General features: G+C 37.2%; 1 protein-coding gene across 3 annotated transcripts in view; it reads left to right on the top strand.

The window, feature by feature from the left end:
• Positions 1 to 25,285, top strand: part of LRBA (LPS responsive beige-like anchor protein) — a 570,825-nt gene that overhangs the window by 512,828 nt on the left and 32,712 nt on the right. For all 3 annotated transcript variants that reach the window (XM_081075612.1, XM_081075611.1, XM_081075613.1), the window contains exons 49-51: positions 12,335 to 12,424; positions 16,878 to 17,055; positions 21,978 to 22,040. In XM_081075612.1, the coding sequence (XP_080931738.1) occupies positions 12,335 to 12,424; positions 16,878 to 17,055; positions 21,978 to 22,040 (331 nt within the window). The remainder of the gene's footprint in view (positions 1 to 12,334; positions 12,425 to 16,877; positions 17,056 to 21,977; positions 22,041 to 25,285) is intronic.

Genomic DNA, 25,285 nt, shown 5'->3' with positions numbered 1-25,285 from the left:
GGCCAGGAACTGTACAGTGAAAAGCCAAATAAACAGTAAGGATTAGTCAAGTTTTAATTGAAAACCTACATAAGAAAATACCTTGAAATTATGCCAGACTTTCTTGTATATCAAAACCACAGCAATCAAACTTTCCCTTACTCAATTAAATGAACATCAAAGTTGGCAGTAAAGCTAATCTTTGTATTTTGCGAGTTATTATGCCTCTTGCCGACTTCTTAGTTAAATAGGTGTAGCTAAATTATACATCCAAGGACATAAAGCAAAGCATTAATATTTTTTATGATTGTTTCTCCCTGTCCACGACCCAAGGGACCCTGAGCCTTTCTATTATGCTGATGGCTTCCGTCAGGTGCCCCTGCTTCCTTCAGGCACCATCTTCATTTGGAATCGAGTGTGAGAAAAGTAATTTCAAATCAAGTGACTGAATTTTCCTCTCTAAATTTTAAACTAAATGCAAGCTTATAGAAAGAGTATGATAAAGGAAAAATCGCACAGACTTGAAAAATCTCTGTAAGGTTATTTGCAAATATGACCGTTTTCTAAATGTTCAGAATAACAGGTTTGTTTTCTTTTATTTCTACCAAAGGTGAGGAAGTTTACTTAGAATATAATCACTGCTTTTACATTTCATACCGGTACAAAGAGGCAATGAAATTCTATTAGTATTTGGGAAACACTTGAGTCAAGTGTAGTTTTTTTAAACATTAAGTAGTATTAAACTTATGTTGTAACAGTAAATTTGTCTTGCCTCTCTCTATCCATGTCAGTACTGTGTAATTAGTGTGTATGTTTGTGTGTGTTGTCTTTCAGGATCTCCATTCCTTCAGATCAAGTATCGTGCCAACTAATTTCTCAGTGTACCTCATTTTAGTGTTCTTACACAGTGGATGCTTACAGATATTGAGAAAATAGGTTAAATGATTCTTACCGAATGAATGACCAAATGACTGCTGCTTTCTAAGACAGCATTTAAGCGTATTTGTCTGGTTTTGAGAAATAATTTAAACTGCTGGACTCAGTAAATTAACTCCTTTGATTTTTTTTTTTCTTTAAGAACTTTCCACTGTGTTTGCCTCTTAGCATTGGAAAGCTCTTTGAAGCAACATTCCACTTATTTTTCTAGGCAGGCTGCTTTATCTACTCATTTCCAGTAGCTGGAGATGGAGGTGTTTTGAATGAGCACATCAGTGTTCTAGACAGAGATACTGTTTGAAATTATCCATGAACACAGTGCCGCTGAACATTATTGAGTGACATTTGTTTCTGTTGGTTGTGTCTGCTGTGACTAGCTGGTTTCTTTCAGATTGGCAGCTGGGATTATGCTGCAGTGGATGGACAGCTACAAGAAGTGGAGATTGTAGTGAGGCCGGACTGGGCCTCAATTCAATATGCCTGGAATGTATAAGCTCAGTTAAAGGCACTACTGGGAAATCAATGAATGTTTTCAAAATTTTAATTAGTTTGTTTTACCTTAGTGGCTTTCATAATACTATTGAGTAGATGTGTAAGTAAAAATGCTCCTTCCATAATTTTCCCTTTCCCCTGAATTCTTATCACTGTATTCTTATTTTTTTTAATGGTCTACTTTATTTAGCTAGCTGCTCTTTCTCTTTGCTCTATGTATACTCCATACCATAATGGCATACATATGTCTCTAGATACCAGATTCGTTGTGAAAAACATATACTTATAAAAATTATATACCTCTGTAAATATTTAATTAATACTAAATAATGATAAAATATTGCTAAAACTAATGGCTCCTTGAAATCAGATAGAAATGAATTTGGAAATAAGTGCAAAATAAAATGAACTTTGTGGCAAGATCTACTGATTTCACAGTTTTTGACCAATTTATCAACTAGAGTTGTTCCCAGATGGTTAAAAAATACTTCTGGCTACCATGTAAATGAAAAAGTTAAACTCCATAAAGCATATCAAATATTAATGGGTTTTTCTAATTTTTTAGTTTTAGATTTTCTTCAAAATGGAAAAAAAATGTTATTCTTTATTTTTTAAGTAATGCACTCTTTGTGTAAGAGGTCAAACAGTATAAAAGTGAAAAAAAGTATTAATTTTTATTCTGCTCATCTTTTTATACACCCCTCACCAAAGATACAGCTGATAATGGTTTGGTACATACCCTACCAGATTTTACATGTGTGTATTCATGTATGTGTATGCATGTATTCACATACCACATGTAAATATATGTGTGTTTATATTTTTAAATTTATTTTTACTTAAATGAGATCGTACTCTATTCTTTCATAATTAGGAATTTTTCTTTCATCAACATATTATAGACCAGTTTCCATGTAAGATATGTTCAACTCAACTCACTCATTTTAATGGTTGAATAGTATTCCCTTATCATATGTTAAGTAGTTTTCCTCCTAATTTTAGTTCTAGAGTGCTATATTAACCATCTTTGTATTTAAATCTTTTTTCATTCATCTGATTCTTTCCTTATGAGAATTTGCATAAGTGGAATCACTAGCTCATTCTTTATTTGAAAACATAAAAATTTGACCCTTAACTAAATTCTTGTTTTTCTTTATGTCTAATTTCTCAAAATTAAAAAATGTATTTCAAGTCCAAATTTACATAGAATTCCATTCAGTTTAACTTATTTCTTAACCGTATCCTTCTTTTATTTGGATTATTTTGCATATTTTACTGATTAAATATCATCTGGTCTATATTTTGAATATCTGATCGAGTTTTAAGTATTCCATATGCTAGTATATCCATGACATTTTTTTTTTCTGATAGGCTATTTATCATTTACATTTATGCTTTAAAAGTTTGAATTCTATATATCTTGTTTCTAGGGCACTTTGAATACTTACATTTTAGTTTTAAATGATTCCTTTTAAGTAATTTGAGTAAGGTTTATTGTGCTTTTTAAAAAAATGTTGTGCTTTTGTTGTTCTGACTACTAAAATGTAACTCCGTATTATATTTCTTAGGTTAAGAGAGAGTCTGGTACAAGTTTACACATATAGTATAATGAAGTAGTCATTTGAGTAGTATACATTTTTAATTTGCTGATACCAAAGCTAGATTTAATAGTGGCCCCAAAGGGCACTGAGGCTATTCAACTAGACAGTTGGTTAGTAAACTTTGAGTGGAAACCTGTCAAATATCCAGCAAGTTGCTCTCCAACTTAAGTTCAAATGTGTGAAGGGCAAGAGGAAAACTGGCACAAGTACTGAAACATATAACAGAATCACTGATGGTCTTAATGTGACTCTTTCTAATATTGAAAAGTGAATTGATTCAGAAATCCAAAATATGAAGTCTTGTTTGGATTTTTAAACATTTCTTGGTAAAGAGTTTCATTTCTTGGTAAATCTTAAGACAACTTTCTAGAATTTAATTTTGGTAATGTCAGAAAATTTTACTTATTAATTTTTAGTTTATCCCTATTTTAGAGTGCTTTTAGATGTAAATATATAGGGGATATAATGCAATTTCAGAGTTGTGTGCTTAAAAAAAGCAGTGTACATATGTGTTTATTTTAATTGCATCCATATGTTTAAGTCACTTCTCCCCCATATCCATCTTAAAATAAAATTTTACAACTTTATTGTTGGTTACTAAGTGTTGCATTGAGTTAACTTGTTTCCTCTGTTAGATTAAAAAGACTAGTTCAGAGAAACTAAAATTGTCATTGTTAAATTGAAGCCAAATACTACATTGTCACGGAGCCAAGTCTACTTTCTTTTACTTTTATTTCTTCCTTTCATTATATCTAGTGTGTGTGTCTCTATATTCTCTCTCTATATATATGCTGTCTCTTTCTCTCTATATAGCCATAAAATCATGCAAGTATGCAATACTTGGCACAGAAAACAATAGAATACACAACTTGTTGAAAATCTTTTCATAATATTTCCATTTGGAAATCCATTAATAAATTCTCTAGGTAATATTTGAGATGCTGTTTATAAAATATAAATATGTGGTTTTACTGGAATGTCTCAAGGTATTTGCATAGTCTTTTTTATTACTATGTATTTCAACATCTGGAATGCTGCTTGCCGAATTCAGGTTTTATTATAGAAAGTAGTAACAGGCTATTTGCAGAAATAATTGGGAATTGATGAATAAGAATGTGAAATAATAAAGTAAGGTTTTTAGTAGGAATGTTTAATACAATGTTTTATTCAATGCTGGGCTGCTCTGTAATAGTAGAAGTGTATCTTAGCTGCATCCCTGCTGAATTATGTGGACTTGGACGGCGATTCATTCATTCAGTAAATATGTATTGAGCACTTACTGTGTGTCAAGCCCCTAGAAGCACAGAAATACTTGGCAGTCGCTGATCTCAGGGAGACTCCCAGACTAATCGATAGGAGGAATTAAAGCAGTATTTAGAATACTAGGTAAGTAGGTAGTGTGAGTCTGCACATCGCTCTAAGAGCAGCAGAGTGGGACAGCAACAGTCTGGATGAAATCAGGAAAGAGATTTCCCACAGGACAGAGGGGTACCTGAACTGAGACTCAAAGAATGTGAAGGAGGCGACCACTCAGAGGAAGGGAATAGGAAAAGAACAATACAGAAAAAGGCAGTGGGACGCATTACATCTCACATTGTAGAGTGAGAGGGACAGTGGTGGCATGAGACTGGAAGGAGCTAGGCTACTATTATGATAGGTGGTAACATTTATTAAACGCATCCTTAACCCTAGCCAGGTACTAGTTTCAGTCTTGTGTATATCTATAACTATATCTTCATATCTATATCTATATCTATATCTATATCTATCTATCTATCATCTATCTATCTATCTATTTATGTGCTGTAATAATAACATCAGACACTGATGGCTTGTTATGTGTCAAGAACTGTTCTGTGTTTTATATTATCTTATTTAATCTTCACAACAACCTGATGAAATACCCCCTATAATAATCACCATTTTTAGATGAGAAAACTAAAGCATAGGAGATTAAGTAACTTGCTCATGGTCACTCAGCATATATGTGACAGGGCTAAGATTTGAACTGAGGCCGTCTGATATTAGTCTGCATTCTTGACCCCTTGCTGTGGTGCCCCCATGATAAAGAATTTAGATGGAAAGATTTTTAACTAGAGAAGTCACACAATCAAATTTGCAACCTTACCATTGACCATCTCCTTTCAAATCTAGTTGTTTACCCCCCTCCAAAGAAAGATGAAGGCTGTTAGCTAATGTTTATAATCTTTGGTCATTGTAGGAAATTGTGTTCTCAGTGTAAATTCAGTAAAGGTGAAAATATAAATAAACTGCTTAAAAGCTGGAACAGTCTCTTATTTTTCAGTGAGTATCTCTAGCACATTGCCTAGGCTGAGCCATTGTAAGATAACTGAAGGCCAGATGTGTTAATAATTATTGAAGTTAACTCATGGGTACATGGGAATTCATTATCCTATTCCATAATAAAAATTTAACATAAACAAATTTTCAAAAGATATCATCTGGGACTAAAACTCTCTAAGCAAACTAAAAGGAGAGTGTGTGAAACCAGTTTAGGCATTTGGTAGTGTTCTTTAAGCTGCCCTACTAGCTGTGTTTCCCCAAAAATGAGACCTAGTCGGACCATCAGCTGTAATGCATCTTTTGGAGGAAAAATTAACATAAGACCCGGTCTTATATCATGTAAGACTGGGTCTTATTTTATTATAATATAAGATGGGTCTTATATTAATTTTTGCTCCAAAAGACACATTAGAGCTGATGGTCCTGCCAGGTCTTATTTTGGGGGAAACACGGTACCAGTCCACCTTCCTAAACCTTATGCCTCTGTGTTTCCTGTGATTTCAAAACTTCCTTAGGCCTCTAAATTCTCTATTGCTCTATACACAGTGCTAAACAGAAAAGTGAAGAAAGAGTGATACACAAAGTTAAGGGGCATTTCAAATCACACATATTCCCCCAGGATTTCTGATTTGGCCTATAAGACTCACTGCTTTGGTGAGACATTGGAGTGTTGTCATAACCCTCAGGTGTGTTGGGTATTGAAGAAATGGGAATTACTGGCTTCAGGGACACCTTTCAGATCTTCCCTGACTCTTTCGGTCTCTTTGTTATGGCAGATATCAGCCTTCACTTATCGCTTCCTATTGTCTCCCATGCCCCCATTTTGCCCTCAAGAACTGTGCTCCTCTCTCAAGCTTGGTTTTTATCTCAGTATCAACCAAGATAAGGCAAAAGGGTCTGCTCGAGCTTGCTACATAATAGGCCCTAGATAAAAGTCTTGGTTGTATGAGTGCTTCATGCAAGGTACTGACTGCTCTACCTGCTGCACACCTGTGTTATTCTGACCCTGTGGTATATGAGGTCTGACAATTAAGTTTGCGAACTTGTTGCAACCATATTGCTAACCTTTTTTAATATCAGAGGGATTATTCATTAGGAATTTGTACCAACTGGACAAACACTTAAGCAAGTTTACTCTTTGGAAGTGCTAAAAAGGCTGCATGAGAAAGACAACCTAAACTTTTCGCCAACAATTCATGGCTCTTGCATCAGGACAATGCACCAGCTCACAGGGCACTGACTGTGAGGGAGTTTTTAGCCAGTAAACAAATAACTGTGTTGGAACACCCTCCCCACTCACCTGATCTGGCCCCCAATGACTTCTTTCTTTACCAAAGGTAAAGGAAATATTGAAGACATTTTTATGACGTTCCAAACATCAAGGGTAATACAAAGACAGCTCTGATGGCCATTCCAGAAAGAGTTCCTGAATTGCTTTGAAGTGTTAAGTGCTGGCATAAGTGCATAGCTTCCCAAAGGTGACCATAGTGATATTCAGCAGTTTCTAGGATGAGTTTGAGAACTTAATTGTCCTACTTCATAGTTAGAGACAGACTAATAATCTTTTAAAAAGTAATGTTATAAGGAAGCCTGAATCAAGTGTGTAATCAGCAGTATGGATAGGCTGTAACCTTTGGGAAATATTGCACCAACCAGGTAGAACTCCAGGGTTTTCTAGAGAAGAGTAGGACTTAGAAAATTAAAGATGATGGTAACCATTACAGGAAGGGCAGTGACATGAGAGATAATGTAAGTCAGAAATGGCTGATTATATTTGTGGAAGAAAGTCAGCCTTCCTTCCACTGAGAAGGAACACAGTATTAGGGAGTTGGATGAGGGAATGAAGTTAGAGAGGTAGGAAGATTTTCATTGCCTGGCATTGGACCTTTATCTTTTAAGTGCTGGGGATCAATTTCAGACATTTGATCAGGAGAATGTTGCCTAAAGGTGAGATTGGGTAAACTAAGTTTACACTGAAGGAGGAAACTAAATGGAGAAAAACGGTAAAGAGACTATTGAAATACTCAATACCTAAAATTATAAGGAACCTAGATTCGGGAAGGAGTGATGGATATGAGAAACTATATAAAAGAAATGACTGGGTCTTGATTATATATGAAAGAAAGGGGTAAAATTTTTAAATGTCACTAAGATTCTGAGCATTAAAAAAATGAAAATCGGAATTGAACCGTTGACTGAGGAATGGTAGGGTAAAATTAATTTTTCCAGGTTTTAGATACGTTAATTTTAGGTGTGCTGCGACATGCACATTGTGTGTACGTGCATGGCCATCAGGCAGAAGTATCAGTAGACATGTCATAGAAATTGACGGTCGTCTGGTTTCAGATTGGGAAATCGTGCAAATAGAACTAAGGTTTCAAGTTACGACAGTAGAAAAAATTTTCTAGGACAGAAAGTTTAGATTGCAAAACCTGGAGCGCTAAAAGAGAACTTGCAGTGATGAGTTCATTTATGGATGAGAAAAAATTAAAGTCAGCAAAAGACAGAGAATAAAGGGGTAGCATAAAGGAGAACCATATTAGTTTAAAACCATGGAAGCCACAGAAAAAAGAATGTGAAGAAACTAGGATGTGATTAGCAGTGTAAATTGCTTCAGAGGTCAAGCCAAATAAAAAATGGCAAGTGAGTTTTAGAAACTAGAAGGATCTAGAATTACCAGTTGATGACATAAAGTTTGACTATAAGGATTTGAGATTATAGTCATTACCTTAAATCTTATTCCACACATTTCACACTTGAAAAATCCCTTTTTAGTGTATTTTTATCACCAACCACTCAAAGGTTAGTCAAGTAATAAAGCATTTGTGTCTAATAATTCTGTAATCTTCATAGATGTCTTGAGGACTTGGAAAGAAAATAATTATCTGTGTGGGATAATATAGCTTTTGCTTTGTCATTGACGCAGAATAATCAGACCTTTATATTACATGACTTGAGAAAGGCTTTTCCTCAAAGAGGTCAGTAATGTGCAAATCCTGTTAAAATCTTAACACTTTTCAAATGTTACAGAGGAGATTGATATTTTTGAAAGTTTTCTCATCATCCATACCTTTTTCATTTCAAAACAATGTTAAGTGCAAAGCAGGGTATGTAGCAATTACATTAAATTTATGTCTGCAATATCTTTATGCAATAATGTCATCATTCATAGTTTCTCTCTCGTAGTTGGCATCACTGAACACTCTCTCTTTGGAACTCGCATCTTATGGCTTCCATATTACCCTGTCCCACTCCCCTTCCTTTGTCTTCTTCATTAGTTCTTCATGTCATACCCTAAATATGAGTGTTTCCCAAGCTTCAGCTCTAGGACCTTTTGTGTGAGTCTCATGTAATTTCTTCCTGGAGCTTAACCAGCAAGTTTGAAGCCGTGCTTCAGAGCCCTAAGATTTCTCAGAATTGTCTCAGGAGCTGCTGCAGAAAGCTATTAAAGGATGGCTTTACCCACCTTTAAAGTAGAAGAGCCTTATTTATTTATTGTATATTGGAGTTTCATGTAAGATTTCATTTGAAAAAGGATGTCATTTCTGCTGCTTAAAAATATACACACATACACAGTGAGAGGGAAAGCTCAAACACCACTGACTTAAATTTCTCTTGTACAAATGACACCCAGGTCTTGCATCTCAGAGCCAATCTGGGGCTTTCTTGTGTGCATTGGACAGAAGGCTGACACTGTCACTTCAGATTCCATGTCTGACATAAGATGTGCTGTCCTTCGCCTACCAAACTAGTTCTCCCTAACAGACACTTGTATTTCCATTCATTGCTTTCCTACAGTATGTCCCTGAAAATAAGACCGGGTCTTATATTAATTTTTGCTCCAAAACACGCATTAGGGCTTATGTTCAGGGGATGTCATCCTGAAAAATCATGCGAGGATTTATCTTCCGGTTAGGTCTTGTTTTCAGGGAAAGATGGTAGTCTCTAAAATATGCAAATTCAAAAGAAAAGAATTAGATTTGTCTTTTTTTCTTCTCTTCCTTGCTCAGAGTCATCAGTCTCTACAATCTGTTGATTTTTTTCTTGAGGGCATGTTTCACATATTCATCTTTTTTCTTCAAATCCCACAGCTTCCTCGGGATTGAGGTATACAGTTCCTCATGTTTTGGACTGCTCTCTGAACCTCCAAAGAGAGCTGTCTCTGGGTGCTTAGCTCTGCAGTGTATTTTGAAACCCGGAGCCAGATTTCAGTTTTCTCAAATAATGTGTTCGTCATTATCATCATAAACTCCGGAAGCACTTCTTCCCTATTTCAGCAGTGTAAATGGGGATCATACCGAGCCCCACACCTAATAATAACGTAGCAGTTTATTTAGTGCCTTGTATGTTCTAGGTACTGTGCTAAGCACTTTATATGTATTAGTTTATTTAATTGTCCAAATGATTCTGTGAGCTAGGCATTATTATTATCTCTGTTTGAGAGATGGCAAAACAGAGATTAAGCTACTTGTCCAAAGGCATACAGCAGATAGATGGCAAAGCCACGATTTGCACTCAGAATCGTCTGATGCCACAAGCCAAGTGTGAAAGCTATCTGTTTCCCCTCCCCTTTCCTTTTATGGGGAAAAGACATGTAGGTTGTTGGGCCAGAGCCACCGAAAGCATCAGTCAAGGGCAAAGGCACTAGCTCTGTAACTGTTCTTGAAAGACACTTGGGGTTCACGTTTATACACTCAGCCCGTACATCTTGCACCATAAAACAGCCGTGCTCCCACTTCCTTCTTTGTGACTACTTTTAGGCTTCAGATTGCCAGTTTGTGATATTTTTTTCTTCCTCAACCTCAAGATTGCCCTTGATGTTGGTCATACGTTGATTTCACCCTATCAAACAATATTTTCGATGCAGTTCTGAAATGATCCCAGTCTCTATTCGTCACTTCCTATTAGCTCCTTTTCTTGTTTCTAAAGTCTAGACCCAGCCTTATCTCCCACTATATAAAACCTACCCTTGCCTAGTTATGCTGCTCTACTAATTATGTCGGAAGATACTCTTCATTGTAATAATGGTGGTGATGATGAATAGAGATACCTCATTAATACATTGGTTTGATTGTAAGGTCATGTTGTTGTGTGCTCAGTAATCCCTGGGCCCAGGCGTGGTCCCTAACAGATAAGGAGGAAGGATCGCTTCATGACTGAGAGCATGAGCTCTAGAATCAAGCTGCGCAGGTGCCAATTTTGAATCTGCCAATTAATTATATGTGACCTTGAACAAGATACTTAAGTTCTTCGTGCATTATTTTCTTTATCAATAAAATGGTTGTAGTGAAGTATTCACATCATACAGTTTAAAGATGAAATGATACTAGATAGTAATTCAGAAAAACTGGCAAATAGTAAGTACTGAATAAATATTATTGTTGTTACCAGTGCTCGATGAATATTTGTTGAGTGCATACTGAGGGTCTAATCTGTACACTTTGCTATGTTTTTTACCTATATATCATTTAAAACTTAATATAACACTATGAAGTGAGTACTATTATTATCCACATTTTATAGGAGAGAAAATGGAAACTTAGGTTAAATAATTTACCTGAGATCACATTGCTAATGAGTGGTATGCATTCAGGATTTGAACATAGTTTGACTTCAGAACCCATGCTGCTTCCACCATACCCCTCAGCTTTCACACGGGTGCTTTCCAATCTTTTTCTGCCTACGCCAGTCACAGAGCATTCCTTGAACTAATTCAAGCACCCAAGAACATTTGCCCTACTTCCCATATTAGGAATACATTCTTCAAACCTTGAGACTTTCTACTGCCATGTATGTAGTTGATGATCATGGAATGCTTAAATGAATGAATTGCTACCATTGTTTTCTTACAAGGTCATTGTAAAGGACTACTAGTGGTATCCTCACCAAATTAAAAAGGAAATGAATACTAGATAATAATTATATTTTCTTGTTTATGATTCTTTTAATTGCCTACAGTCCTGCAGAGCATATGAAAATGTAACACTTGTTTTCTTAGGGATTAAAAAAACAACAGGATGAGCATGTATTCTCTTACAAATCTGAGAGATTTTCTTTATCCCGTTGGTCTGGCAGTTAAGAATACTGACTGTGTGGAGGTGTAGAAGTAGGCTGCGTATATCTTTGCTTCCTTCTCTTCCCTTACACAGAGTGTAGCATTATCCATTCAGCCAATTTAGGGATCCAACAATGAAGGGCCTCGCTTTCATGGGTCTCGTATTTTCGTGGGAGGTGACAAACATAAACAAGTAAACAAATAATTACAGCTAGTGACAGCGCCAGGCATTTAGTAGTTTCCGATGATGAGGGAGTTACTGGTGGTTGGAAAGTGAGCATCTGTGCGAGGCATACAGCAAGAGCCACGGGAGGGGAGTGCCGTGCAAAGCGTGCATGCGCACATCTTTCTAAAAGGGCACACACACACACATGTTTCTTATGTTTAGTTAGTCCTTGGTTTAACCGGCTCATGCTTGGATGCAACATATGGCTTTTACTTTGTTGTTTAGCCACCTAGGTTCAAAGAGACTGTCAACAATAATGCTCTTCCTATGGCAAAAGTAATAGCATCAAGCCATTTTCACAGGTGCTATATTTCTTTTTTCCTCCCTTCTACTTCTCAGGATGAAATGGAGCCTAGAATCAAAGCAGCAATGGGTTTTCTCTATACCTGTAAAAGATTAGCTTTAGTCATCAGGGATGATGCAAGCAGGAAAAAAATGCAAGAAAACAGAAATGGAGCCAAAAAGGACAATTTCTGATTGTAATAGCTGGTTTCTGTTTCATATCACTGAGCAAGATGAGAAAGTTTTGCAGGGTTTTATAGGAACAGCTTCCACGGTCCTAAAGGATGACCTCACCCTCGGTGCCCTTGCCAGGTGCTTAGCCCCATTCTGAAAACACAAGGTTGAATTTCAACATGAAACAAGCCAGAAGGATGGAGTGACATTTTCAGGTGACAGTTGTGGTTCTATTGCCTGTAATTAACACCTCTTAACCCTCAAACTTGCCCATGCCTTTTTCAGGCTGTTGAAGCTCAAATCCGAAGTTTTGGACAGACGCCGTCTCAGCTCCTCATAGAGCCCCACCCTCCCCGAGGTTCCGCCATGCAAGCGGTAAGTGCTGCCTTCCCTCTTCTCATTCCTTGCCTCTTGGAGACCATGCTTGGCGATCCTATCAGTCTCTTGTTGCACTTGAGATTGTCCACCACATCTGTGCCTGTGCTCATGCAGTGCTTGTTAACCTGCTAACAACCAGCGAAAAATTCTGCATGCTCTCCTGGAGTCTTTGGGAAAGTAAACCTTGCTCCAGTACTTTAGTTATTTCATCAGTTCACGTTTCGTGTTACAGAATGAAAAGGTTTATAATTATCACGTATCTTCACTGTAGGATAAAGACTCCCGACGTAGGATCGATAAGTTTTCTGGTTTGATCCTATTCCTTGCTAGATTAGGTATATTACTGTGTTTATTCTTTACATCCCAATATGTTTTTCAGTATGGACATTTAAAAACGAATCCTCCTATGTAAGCTATTGTTGCTGAGGGTCTGGGACCTCGGAGAAAAAAAATGATGTTTTGGTATATATCACCCAAAGTTTAGTGGCATAAAAACAGTGATTTATATATCTCGTGATTCTCAGGGTTAGATGGGCATTTCTTATGCTCTGCTCATTCTGGCTCCCTGACACGCTGCTGTGGGGTAGGCTGAGATGGCTGGACCTCTCTTTCCATGGAGTCTTTCATCCTCACGGAAGGAAGTTAGCTCCCATGGGGAGCACTGTTCCAGGAAGATACTTCCGGAAGACTTCTGGGGGCTTGCTTTGGAACTCACACCTCATTTGTACCACGTTCTATTCGTCAGGGCAAGTCAAAGGCCAGCCCAGAATCAGAAGTAGGGAAATGGACTCGAGCAGCAAAATACTGTGGCCTTTCTCCTTTTAGAGTTCCTGAAATTTCAGGGGGGACATTCTTCAATGATTAAACAAAAAACTCAGCACAATGAACAAATATCAAATTGCATGATAAAAATAATTTATTTAAAGAACAGAGCATAGGTATTATATTTTTTTCTTGAATTGTCCCTCAATAAAATAAGTTGTCCATTACTGTTTTAAATTAAGAATAGGAACTACAAAATCTGTTTCCATAAATATAATGGATAATTTGAAGTAGAGTCTGATTCTATGTGGTGTGTCTGAGAGGTGGCAGAATTTTGACAGATACTGGTGAGGAGAGAGTAGCACCCAAGAGGGCAAGAGATAGAGGTGTGGCCTTTTCTACCTGTGGCTCTTTTTTTCTTTCTCTTCTTTGTGTCTTTTTCCCTTTTGCCCTCTTCATCATCTTCTTTCTTCTTTCAAGCCTTTTTAACCTTCTTTTTCTAGTCACATGAATTGACCATTGTAATAAACTACAAGCATTTGAAAAATTATTTGCATCCTCTTGTCCAAGTGTTTTTAAACAGATGAAATCAGATAAACATAAAGGGTGACTTCAGTGAGCAGAAGACTACACAAAAAGCGAACAGTTAGCCAGACAATGGAAGATAATGCCACAAAAATAGTAAGAATGATTTATGTTCGAGGTTGGGAATTAGTTTTAGTAATAGCTTGTCTGTGAGACTCGGGCTGCTATGGAACTGGCTAATGGAAGCACCTCTGCTGCTCCAGTGACTTTCCACCTGGGTCACTGCACAGCCTTGGTCACTGGTGCAGTGCGGGAGTCCCTGCTGCCATGCCTCCCTCCCTGGCAGAAGGATTGCTGGTTCATCGAGGCAGAGCAGCTTTTACTGTCCCGAGGGTGGGATGGCTGGGAAGGCACATGCTCACGTCAGGATGGGAAGCTGTCTTTCCCATTATCTTTATCCACTGAATTGAAAACCTGAACTCCTTTCAGACTTGTGCAAATCGTGTTTTTCATCTTACAAATACATGGGTTGGGAAGAAAAGTGTGTTAGAAAGAAACCAGAGATGTCAACAAGCGTACACTTAATCTGGGAAAACCAAACGAAATTTGGCTAGCGGTTTCCTACTTCTGCCTGAGAGTGGGCTCCCAGGGGCACCCAGGGAGGGTCTGCTTCTCTTATTCTTTTTTTTTTACCAGTTATCCTGCTCATCTGCAGGGGTTGCCAACAACATAGACTCACCCAAGCTGGGCATGCTTTTCCCTGTTTCTGGTGCTCCGATCCCATACTTACTAGCCAAGGATCTGATGGCACTTCCAAGAGAATTTAGTTTCCTGATACTTGTCTGCATTGGGAGCTTAAGTCAGGATGGACTGGGTGGGAACAGGCAGGAGGGACAGCCTGATGCAAGAGGGCGGAAGACAGTTCTTGATGTGGTGTCTGCAGCTTTCTGTGGAAAGTGGCTTGTCCTTGCCTTGTGGCTAAGTGTTGGCCCACTAGAGTCACTGTGTAAACAAGACATTCTTCCTACACATTAGAGATTTTTCAGTGTTTTTTTAAAGGGCATAAACATTGGAATTATTCAATTTGAGTCTAATTGTATTTACAGTATGAGCTGTTAAGCTCAAAAATATGTATCAACTTCCTCACAGTAAGAATTTATGATGTATGTTATACTCTGACTTTCTCAGAGTGTATATAAATTGACTTTGGTGAATATTATTTTAAAAAACTGTGTAATTGAAAAATAAAGCTTGGTACTCTGAAATTAGGTTCATTTCCTTTTCCCAGGACTTCTTCATAACTCGCTTATGGGATGTTTCGGTTGATGTTTCTTATTTCTACCCAGTTTCCCAGAATTCCTTAAAACTGTATCAAAGGCCCTTTGTATGACAAAGATTAATTATTGATATGAGAGTTTTGAAAAATAAAGGGTCCAAATGTTTATTGTTTTTACTGCCATTCAGATGAGTACCCCCATTCACCATCGATGCACCCCATCCCCCCCACACACACACATGAATATAGCAGAAATTAAAGCCACCTCGTGCTGCGTTAAGTGCATGAGCCATAATATACACCAGGTGTAGTAATTAGCAGGCACACGGAGGCTGCCTATTTGTCTGGTTTTGCTGCTGTTACTGTATCCCCCTGTGTTTTCTCACCATCAGATAGTTGGATTTAATTGAGGCCACATCAGATGAGGCATTACTGACACCTTTAATTGAATGAGCATCCAGGGAGGATTAACTCATAATATTGATTGGCTTTTAGCCACTTGCTCAGAAGGGTGTCTGGGTAGCTTATTAGTTGCCTTTATTTACACCTTTATGCAAAGAGTGCAAATAGGAATTCTTAGTGCAATATGTTTTTCTAAGTACTCTTAATAACTTTTTTAAAAGGACTGATAATAAAAATGCAAATGTATTTAATTTTTTATTAGCAGTTCTGAGTAAATACATGTTAAATATATGTGTTTACACATTTACATATACCTGGTGTTTTGAAATACGGCAGGAGGAAAGCAGCCAGGAGCACTTCATCAAAGTGCTTCAATTCCGAATGATACTAATCAGCTATTAGAAAATAGACATGGTAGAAGAGAATTGCTGAAAATGTGCAGCGCAATTACTGTATGGTAGCATACCACCACAAAGTGTAAATAAAACCAGTAAATCAGAGTGGCGTTATATATGTTTTGGATTATGATATACGGGTTGTAGGGATGTTCTAAATCCTTAGTAGTCTTCAAGATTTATTTTGTTGCTAGTTATTAGAATAGACAGTGTATTATTTAACATTTTTAATTACTTTCTGCTTTTCAAAAGAAATTATGTCTTGAGCTTTGGTGTTTTTCCAAGAGAGATGAGGGGCAGCAGCTAGGTCTTTTCATCCGTAGATACAGCAGAAAGCAGGGGCATTTGCATTATACTAGGGCAGTGTTTATGACTCGGCACACTATATAAATATATTGTTTTTACAAGTACATTTAATTATGCATTGCTTTGAAACACCTTTCTAATTAAGTTTGTATGTTACATTCATAAGTTATTTCTCTACTGTAATGATGCATGCATGTTGTATAGCTATTGTTTATAAATATGTTTGTTTTAATTATCTCTTTATTTAGCTGTCAAAATCTTCATGTAACTCATCACAACTTTTTGATGATCTTTGGAAATTACCTTGGCTTACTTTTTTGCCTGTTGCCTATGCTCATTCTTCTTTATGTATGTATATATGTATGTATGTATGTATGTATGTATGTATGTATTTTGTATTTGACACATAAAAGCAATTGGAACAGCTTAATGTAGCCCCCCCAATACTTTGCCTATTTAGAATGTAAATCAAATTATTCTTTTAGTTCTTCATGGGAGTGGAGTGGGGACAGGAGCCAGTAAAATTTCTTTTTTTTAAAGGGTTTCTGTTCATGTATTCTCAATCACCCAAAAATTCAACTAATGATGTCCATGGAAAACCGGCACACCCTAACTGCCATTCCTATGCGCCTTTCTGTGCACTGCGCTCTCACTTGCACCTGGTGTTAACATGGTCTCCCTCTTCTTTTCCGGCACCCTCTCTCTCTCCTGTCTTTGTCTTGTCCTTCTTGTCTATGGGGGTCTCTTCATGGTCATGCCCACTCAACAGTGTCTCCTCCTGCAGAGTCCGTTGATGTTCACAGACCAGGCCCAGCAGGACGTCATCATGGTCCTGAAGTTTCCGTCCAACTCCCCGGTCACCCACGTGGCAGCCAACACCCAGCCCGGCCTGGTCACTCCCGCGGTGATTACGGTCACCGCTAGCAGGCTATTTGCCGTGAACAAGTGGCACAATCTTCCTCGTAAGTAAAGGAATGAGCATTATAAGGCACGGTAATCTCTGAACACTGTATGAAGATGTAATATCCATGTACATGTATCCCAGCAGTTAAACTTTTTCATGTTCAAGCATTGTCTGAATCAAAATGTTTACTAGTTTGAAAGGCTTAAAGAAGTCCCATTTGAGGCATAAAACACAAACGTTAAAACATAAACTATTCTATGGCATCTGGTGTTTTCTCTTCATTCCCAGGAGATAAATATTATTTCTACTATTTTAATGATATCCTATATTGTGTCCATAAATAGTATGGGCTTATGTATCACATGGTCCCCTTTTTCCACTTACTCATTCATTGCCTCAGTAAACACTTCTGATTGTCTACCATGTGCCTTCCTCTCCTTAGTTCAATGGATGACAGAGAAAACTTAAATTACTCTGCCAAAATTCTGCAGACCCATAAATAAGTACATTCTCTTTTTCCATTAAGTGCTGAATAGTTATGGTAACTAATGGCAAGATACTGAAATAACCATTAGAATCATAAACCATTCACGTTTAAAGAGACGTGAGATTTGCCTAGTCTAGCCCCACTCTTGACCCACGAAGATACTGAGTGCAGGAAGCTTGCCCTGATTGGTCGCTGCTACATATGGCCTGTCAGGGGTGGAGCCTGGTTGGAACCCAAGTTTTCCGACTCAGATTTTATGACCAATCCTCTGTGATTTATTGTCTCTCGTTAGAACAGGAATGTTGGGTTCTGGATTTAGCACTGGTTTTTCTTTTTTCTTTTTTATTTGGCCACTAGTTTGAAATACTTTTTTTAAAACGGAAAATCTTTTAAAGTCCTGGAGATTATAGGCTTTTTTACTAAGCCATTGTTTAGGTGGGGAATTTAAAAAAAACTAGGTTTTAATCATCTGTTAACTTGTCATTAAGTGTGTAAACTGTGCATAAAGCACTGCTCATTATACTACCTGAAACAGTTGCAAAAAAGTATATTCTTGAACAAGGGCTCCATGCTAAATTAAACGGAAGATTTTTTAGAATGGAACAGAATTGAATTGTTCAACCAAAAACTTGTGTCCTGACTATGCAGTGAGGCACCCATGATGAAGAAGATGTGACTGATGTCAGAATTTATTAGATACAGCCATTTTCTTGGCCATTACAAATGAAATGGATGCCAGTATTTGATTAGAGAATAGATCTAAGAAAAAGGGGGGAAGGTAGAAATTGAGGCAGGTATGTAATGTCTCTAGTGTTAGGTCCTTTTGTTCCTTTTTCTTCAAGTGAACTTATCTTGCAGAGGTAAATGTGTATGCAGATGATATATTTTGGAACTAGATAGTATAATCTGATTAACAAATGTGATTTTTTTTTTTTTTGGATTCTCTAAACACCACTTGTTATAAGAAAAATCTTTTGGTGGTGCTCTCTGTCAAATACACTGGAGGATTTGCCTACTCTCTGTGTCGTTACCCTTAGAGCTTGGCAAAATCACTAGTGGGCATGGCATCAGGGATACCAGGGTGCTCATCCTGGGCGGCTGTTTGTGGCAGCTCTGAGAACTTCTTCCATTTAAACAGAGTGAGGAGAGACAAACCTTTACAACTGCTGGAAAGCCCCGACCACTCTCCGCCTCCTCTCTTTAGTTCAGCTTAGCACAGAGCTAACGGGAACTGAACTGGCTCAGCCAAAGCACTAGTAGGTCTGCAGCTGATCTTCAAGCTGTTCAGCACGCTCACTCAGCACTGAGGCCTGCGTTCCTGACTGCCCACTTTGGAGCAAGCCCATTTTCCTGATAGACAGTTTGCTTCCCCTAGTGCTTGGTTGTCAGGTGTTTTTTTTTCCCCACTTCCAATTTATATACAGGGTCGGACAATTAAGTTCACGAACTCATCCTAGAAAAAGTGCTACATACCTCATTGCTCAATATCACTATGGTCACCTTTGAAATGTTCCCCCCGGGAAGCTATACACTGATGCCAGCGCCTAGTCCTCCTTCAAGCAATTTGGAACTCTTTTTCCGGAATGGCCGTCAGAGCTTTCGTCGTATTACCCTTGATGTCCTGAATGTTATCAAAATGTCTTCCTTTCAATATTTCCTTTATCTTCAAGTAAAAAAAGAAGTCATTGAGGGCCAGGTCAGGTGAGCAGGGAGTGTGTTCCAATACAGTTATTTGTTTACTGGCTAAAAACTCCCTCACAGACAGTGCCATGTGAGCTGGTGCATTGTCGTGATGTAAGAGCCATGAATTGGTGAAAAGTTCAGGTCGTCTAACTTTCTCACGCAGCCTTTTCAGCACTTCCAAATAGTAAACTTGGTTAACTGTTTGTCCAGTTTGTACAAATTCGTAATGAATAATCCCTCTGATATCAAAAAAGGTTAGCAACATCATTGTAACAAGTTCACGAATGTAATTGTCCGACGTCATATATGTAAAGTGATTTAGGGGAAGTGTCCTTCTGCTGGAGTACCACTTATGGTCCATCTGCTGTCCCCAGCCCCAGCTCACCTTTCTGTAAGATAAAAGCCTACGGGATTGCGTATGTTTTGCCAGTTATTTACCTGTCATTCTTCCCAGTGAGGCTCTTTGTGTCTGTACCTTGTGTCACTAGTGGTTTTTGTCCCCACCCTCTGGCTTTACAATATGACATAGCAGCTCTTCCCCAGATAAATGCAAAACATAATAACATAATACAGGTGTGCTATTATTCTACAATGTGATCTCCAATACTGAGCTACACCTACACCTAAAAATATTAAGCATTCATTTTATTAAATCTATGCTTCATTTAAGATATATTTACATAAATCTGATCTTTCATCCTATCGTGTCAGTATGCCTTGATTTAAAACAAATGTCAAAAATCCTTAACAGTTTTTCTTCAGTGAATATCAAATTCATGTTACACTTTTTTTTTTGTTAGTTTAGCTTCTGGTTCTTATCTGAGAATCTGTGATTTCCATAGCTGTTCATTAGACAGCTATAGCTCCTGTCATTTTTTTCACTAGTGTTTGAATTCTGATTTAGAAAAAAATTCATCTTTATCCTTCTTTCTCATTCAAAAGCCCTTGTACAACCTCAAAAAAAGAAATTATAATAACAGCTAACGTTTGTAGAGCATTTCCTAGGTTCTGAATACAGTTTTAATTACGCTACATGTATTAACACACTGAATGCCCTCCACAATCTTAGGAGGTACACTCTCTATTTAGATTAGGTCATATAAAATTGCCACTTTTATCAGTCAAAATGTCAGGTATTGGTAATTTCATATGGTTTAACCTAACCTATCTAACCCATCACACAGATCAGGAAACTGAAACACAGAGACTACATAACTTGCCCAGTGTCACACAGTTAGTGGCAGAACTGGGATTGGAGGCATGACCGAAACCTCTCACTGATAGTTTGGTTTCAATGTTTCTATGATCCCAGGTTCTCAGAGAAGTAGCGAAAAATCCTCAAGGTATTCATGTCAGTCAGTACTGATATTACTAGTGTAAATGATAACGTTGGGTAAATCAGAAGCTATGGTCCATTTTCCCTGATCGTTCCCTGTATGTCATGTTATTTCTTTACTGGCAGAGCCAGTAATCAGCGAAGACAGTGCCTTCAGTAAAAAAGAGTGAGTCATATGGCTTCCCTTTTTCAGCTACTTTAAGTTCCTATAAATGTTCAGCTATAATTGTTAGTGCTAATATTGTACTTACTCAGTTATTTTATCATTTATTTTGTCTTCCAAACATCCTTGAAAAGTTTGTATTTACTAACAGGGAAAATGATGACATAGTAAGTTAAAAAATAATCTAATAAACTCATTGGAATGTACCCCATTTTTATTTTCAGCCCCTCGAGGACAGTCAGAAAAATATCCTAAAATCTGGTGGTATTAGAGCTGATACAAACCAAGCAGTTTAAATGTTTATGAGTCTATAAAAGGCAGATACTGACCAGGATGAATGGCTGAGTCATTTGGGGAGAATAACTTAGAAAAGGGCCCAGAACGTAACTACCAGAATTACAAAGCTGAAAAGATCATCTATTCCAAACCCTTCATTTGGGGTTTATGATTTGCCTAAGGTTGCATAGCTGGCCGGTGACAGCTCGGGTTTCTAGTATACTTCTTCTCTACCTAGGTCTCCTACCTTTCACAGGGAAATAGCCTACAAAATCTCTTTTCAGTTACAAAATGTAAGTGTGCCCGAATCTTTAGAATCATTTTGAGAATTGAGCAAACTATTCTTAGTATGGATTGATTTTTGCTACTCATTTACTTCTGAGAGTATTTTTAAATAGAAACCATGGATATATTAAATATTAATAATTTTTTTTTAAAAAACCTCAGTCAAACCTTTAAGAGGATATTTCAGTCAAATGCATTTAACTAAAACATTTATCTGTGGATAGCTTTCTTTATTTTTATTCAAACTTTCAATTGATTGATTTTCAGTGATGGATGAAACATTAAATGTTCCTTGACTTAGAACCTTCCCTTTCTCCATCATAAATTGACGTTTTTGTGGATCCTTTGTGCTGCAGCATTCAAAACTGCCTTTTAAAGAAGTAACCAAAAAAAGTAGTATTTGCTACAGTCAGCAGATGGTTGTCACATTTTGTTTTCAGCGCGCTTTACCACTTAATTTTGTTTTGTTGCAGCATCAGAGGTTGCCAGTCAAGCATCTGCTATAGCTTATGGCTGAGGACTGGAGCCACTGCTGATGGCACATGTTCAGAACAGCACTAATCTAAAATAAATGTTTAATAAGCCAGCCAGGAAAGCACCTGGATGGTTTTTCTTTCTTTAAATTTCACAAAACTGTATGAGAGATTTGGAGGTTGGAAACAATTCTACATAAGACTTGACTTACGCGTTTTTTTATGTAGTTTGTATATGAAAAATAATCCTTTTTTTTTTCCATCTTGTGAATTCCAGCTCATCAAGGTGCTGTACAAGACCAGCCATACCAGCTGCCAGTGGAAATCGATCCTCTCGTAGGTCTGTCACTTCCTTCTCTCTTTGCGATTCATTAAGCTCTGTATGGTGGCCCTGAAGTGTAGATTACAGTTGTTTTTCACTTGCTGGTTGCTGGGAATGGAATTTTCCTGATAAACCATTTGCATGCAAATTGGAATGCAATGAGCTGTGGCTATGCTGGTATTTCATCAACTCCCCCTCGTTGGTTTGCCTAATTTGAACAGGCCTAGGACGAGTGTCACTGAAAATTAATATGGATGCTGTAATAATGTGTGATTGAGAATGCGCATGAAGTACTGTCAGGATAATATTGGATCTTTTCATCACTCAGACTTGTTGATGAGCAGGAGTGAGGCACGTGGTGATGAATGGGTGCACCAGTAATGTGATGGAGCTCCTTTGCTAGGGAAATTTTCATAATAACAGTGGGGTTCTCAGCAGCACTGTGTTGTGAAAAATAAAACTGTAGTGCCAGGGTTTCATCATTAAAGGAGATCAATCCTTTCTTCCTGGACCCTCTGTTCAGTCTGAGGGGATTAATGTGCAATTGCAGAGCAGTTTCAAAGTTGAAATATATTGCCTTCCCAATGGCAGTGTTAAGATATTTGTATTCATTTTCCTAGGGTCCTACAGCCCAATAAATTGCCATTGGAGGTTAAATTTGTTCAGGGCAGGATTGAAAAAAAAGGAAAGGGAGGAGACCAGAAAGAGTCATTGGGATGAAATGAGCATCTGCAGGGGATGACTTAGAATATTTAATTGCCGTTACGCTTTTTGAGTAGGTTCGTTGAAATCTCTAGTTTAGCATTTTTCATTTTTGTGGCTGGTGATCTCAAATGTGGCTTCACTCAAAATGTTCACTCAAAAGCCTTGATGGTAAAGATGTTATTCAGGAACTTTTAGAATAAAACACTTCATTGCCTAACTCTAGGGGTACGCTATTTGCGTGAATCTAGGGGTATGCTATTAGCATGGATGTTTGGCTTATAATTTTGTCAAGTTTCCTGGCACAAGTAAATTTGTTAGAATTTTGAAGTTTCTAAATACAGCATATGAGTAAGCTGATTTATTATTTTGAAATTCAAGATGTTCCCTATGTATATGTCACCCTTTTTGTCTTTGAAACCATTGTTGCAGTAGACAGGTAAATTGTCACCATTTGCAGACTAACTGTCAAGATGAACTAAAACCACCTTTAGCTGAAAACTCATTCAGTTATCATTTCCCCAAATGTAAGCAGAGATTTCAGAAGTAAATCTATGTGTAGGATAAATACTACTTTCGTTCCTAGATTTTATTTTGCTTTGAGTAGCTATGATTTGCCATATATTAAAAAAAAAAAAAATGCTCACTTTGGTAGAGTTTTAAAAGTCAGGAAAATAATAAAGCCCACTTGCTAAGTCATTTAAAGCATTATTTCTGAAGTATAGACTTATCGTTTGCCTTAAAATTTGACAATGAATATCCTGTAAAGTCTAGTTAAATGAATTCAGCAGTTGTAACCCTTTAGACCAGGCATGGGTAAACTTTTTTTGGTAAAGGGCCAGGTAGTAAATATCTTAGGCTGTGTGGGCCATGAGATATCAGACACAACTACTTAACTCTGCTGTTACAGCACAAAACCAGCCATAGACAATATGTAAACAAATGAGCATTGCTGTCTGCCAATAAAACTTTATGTACAAAACCAGGCACAGGCCACATTTGGCCTGTGGCCATAGTTTTATCCCTGCTCTAGATCGGTGGTCATCGAATTGTTTGCTCTTGTATTCCCTAAAATAATTGTTCAAAACCATGAACCTTCCTACACCTTTTAAAATTGACCTCTGAAAGTTTGCATCACAAGTTTAAATGGTTGCAAAGTTTATAATTTCTGGCATACTGTATAAAATGTTAAATATATCCAATGGAATCTAAATTGGATGCTCAACATATTGTTTTTGAAAATACATTAAAAAGCCGTTAACAGCTGAAAATTTTACATTATTCCTTTTCCATCTTGAATTCATATTTTCATTTGACTTCCCGTACACAATTTTAGTTTTTATGATTAAAAAATTATAAATTTTAATAAACATTATTAAAGAAAAAAACAAATATTTACTAGAAATAAATATTCAGTTAGCTCCCGTATTCATGGATAAACATTATTTGTTGCTAAATGAGACACGATTTATCAACAGTTCTATCCTATTTTTTTGTTTTTCATGGATGGAAGCTCTGAGGAATGTCATATGAAAATGGGAAAAGTTTTAACAATGTCACTCAGATCTTTGAACTCTTTCTGGGTTACATGACAAAATTCATACAGTGACCTATTAAGAATTATTTTTGTGGTCTATCATTCAATGATCATTTTAACAATCTGTCATTGAAACTTATTTTTAGTATATGTGCTGCCGAAGCGAGCACCTTTGACACTTATTTTTAATGGTCCATCAATTGATAGCCGGATTATATCCTCCTTCTGTTTCATTGAAAGCAATGATTTGGAAACCACCTACCTTGTAGAATGATTTGATACCTACGCATTCACTTTTCAGCATCACGTTAGTATTTTGAATTGTCCCTTTATTTGACTCTCAAAAGATTTTTATGCCCTGAGGTCAAGCACCATTTTAAGATTCTGGATAGGAAAGAAATATGCCTTTATTTTATCTAGTGAAGAAGAGCATGTGAAAGGGATGGTTAGAAAGAAAAACTCATGGGAGAGTTCTCAGACAAATGTATTTCAGGCAGGAGGACATATGAAAGTTGAGGAACTAGAAATTGATTCCCTTAAAACCATCTGTGCCTGTGTACTCCTTGGGAAATCTTAACATCCACCATCACCACCACCACCAGGACCACCACCAGGGACATGAATGCCCCAGTTTAAAGACTGCTTATCTAGATAAATATACCTAATTTTCATTAAATAAAGATACTTTCAGTACTGAATCTCAGGAGGTTTACCAGAAGAAAAAAATGAGATAAAGAAAGGCAGTTGTGAAATAGGTAGAATATTTAGATTAGATAGATAGATAGATAGATAGATAGATAGATAGACAGACAGACAGATAGATAGATAGTTGTGGTGTTAAATTACAAGTAAGCACTTACTTAGAAAATAGTTCATCTGAATGCTGAAGGGACATCAGCCTTTACCCATAAATACTTTGTGCACGTGCCCAGATCTGTCGAACGAGGGAGATCACGCCAAAAAAAGGGACCAGTATGAAAGTATATCATGGGAGCGAAAGTCAAATAAAAGGTGACAAAAACTA

The sequence above is a fragment of the Rhinolophus hipposideros genome (genome assembly GCF_964194185.1).
Source record: "Rhinolophus hipposideros genome assembly, chromosome: 16".
In the NCBI taxonomy this organism is placed as follows: domain Eukaryota; kingdom Metazoa; phylum Chordata; class Mammalia; order Chiroptera; family Rhinolophidae; genus Rhinolophus; species Rhinolophus hipposideros.
Note: the sequence above shows the minus strand (reverse complement) of the source record. Positions and strands in the feature narration are given on the sequence as shown.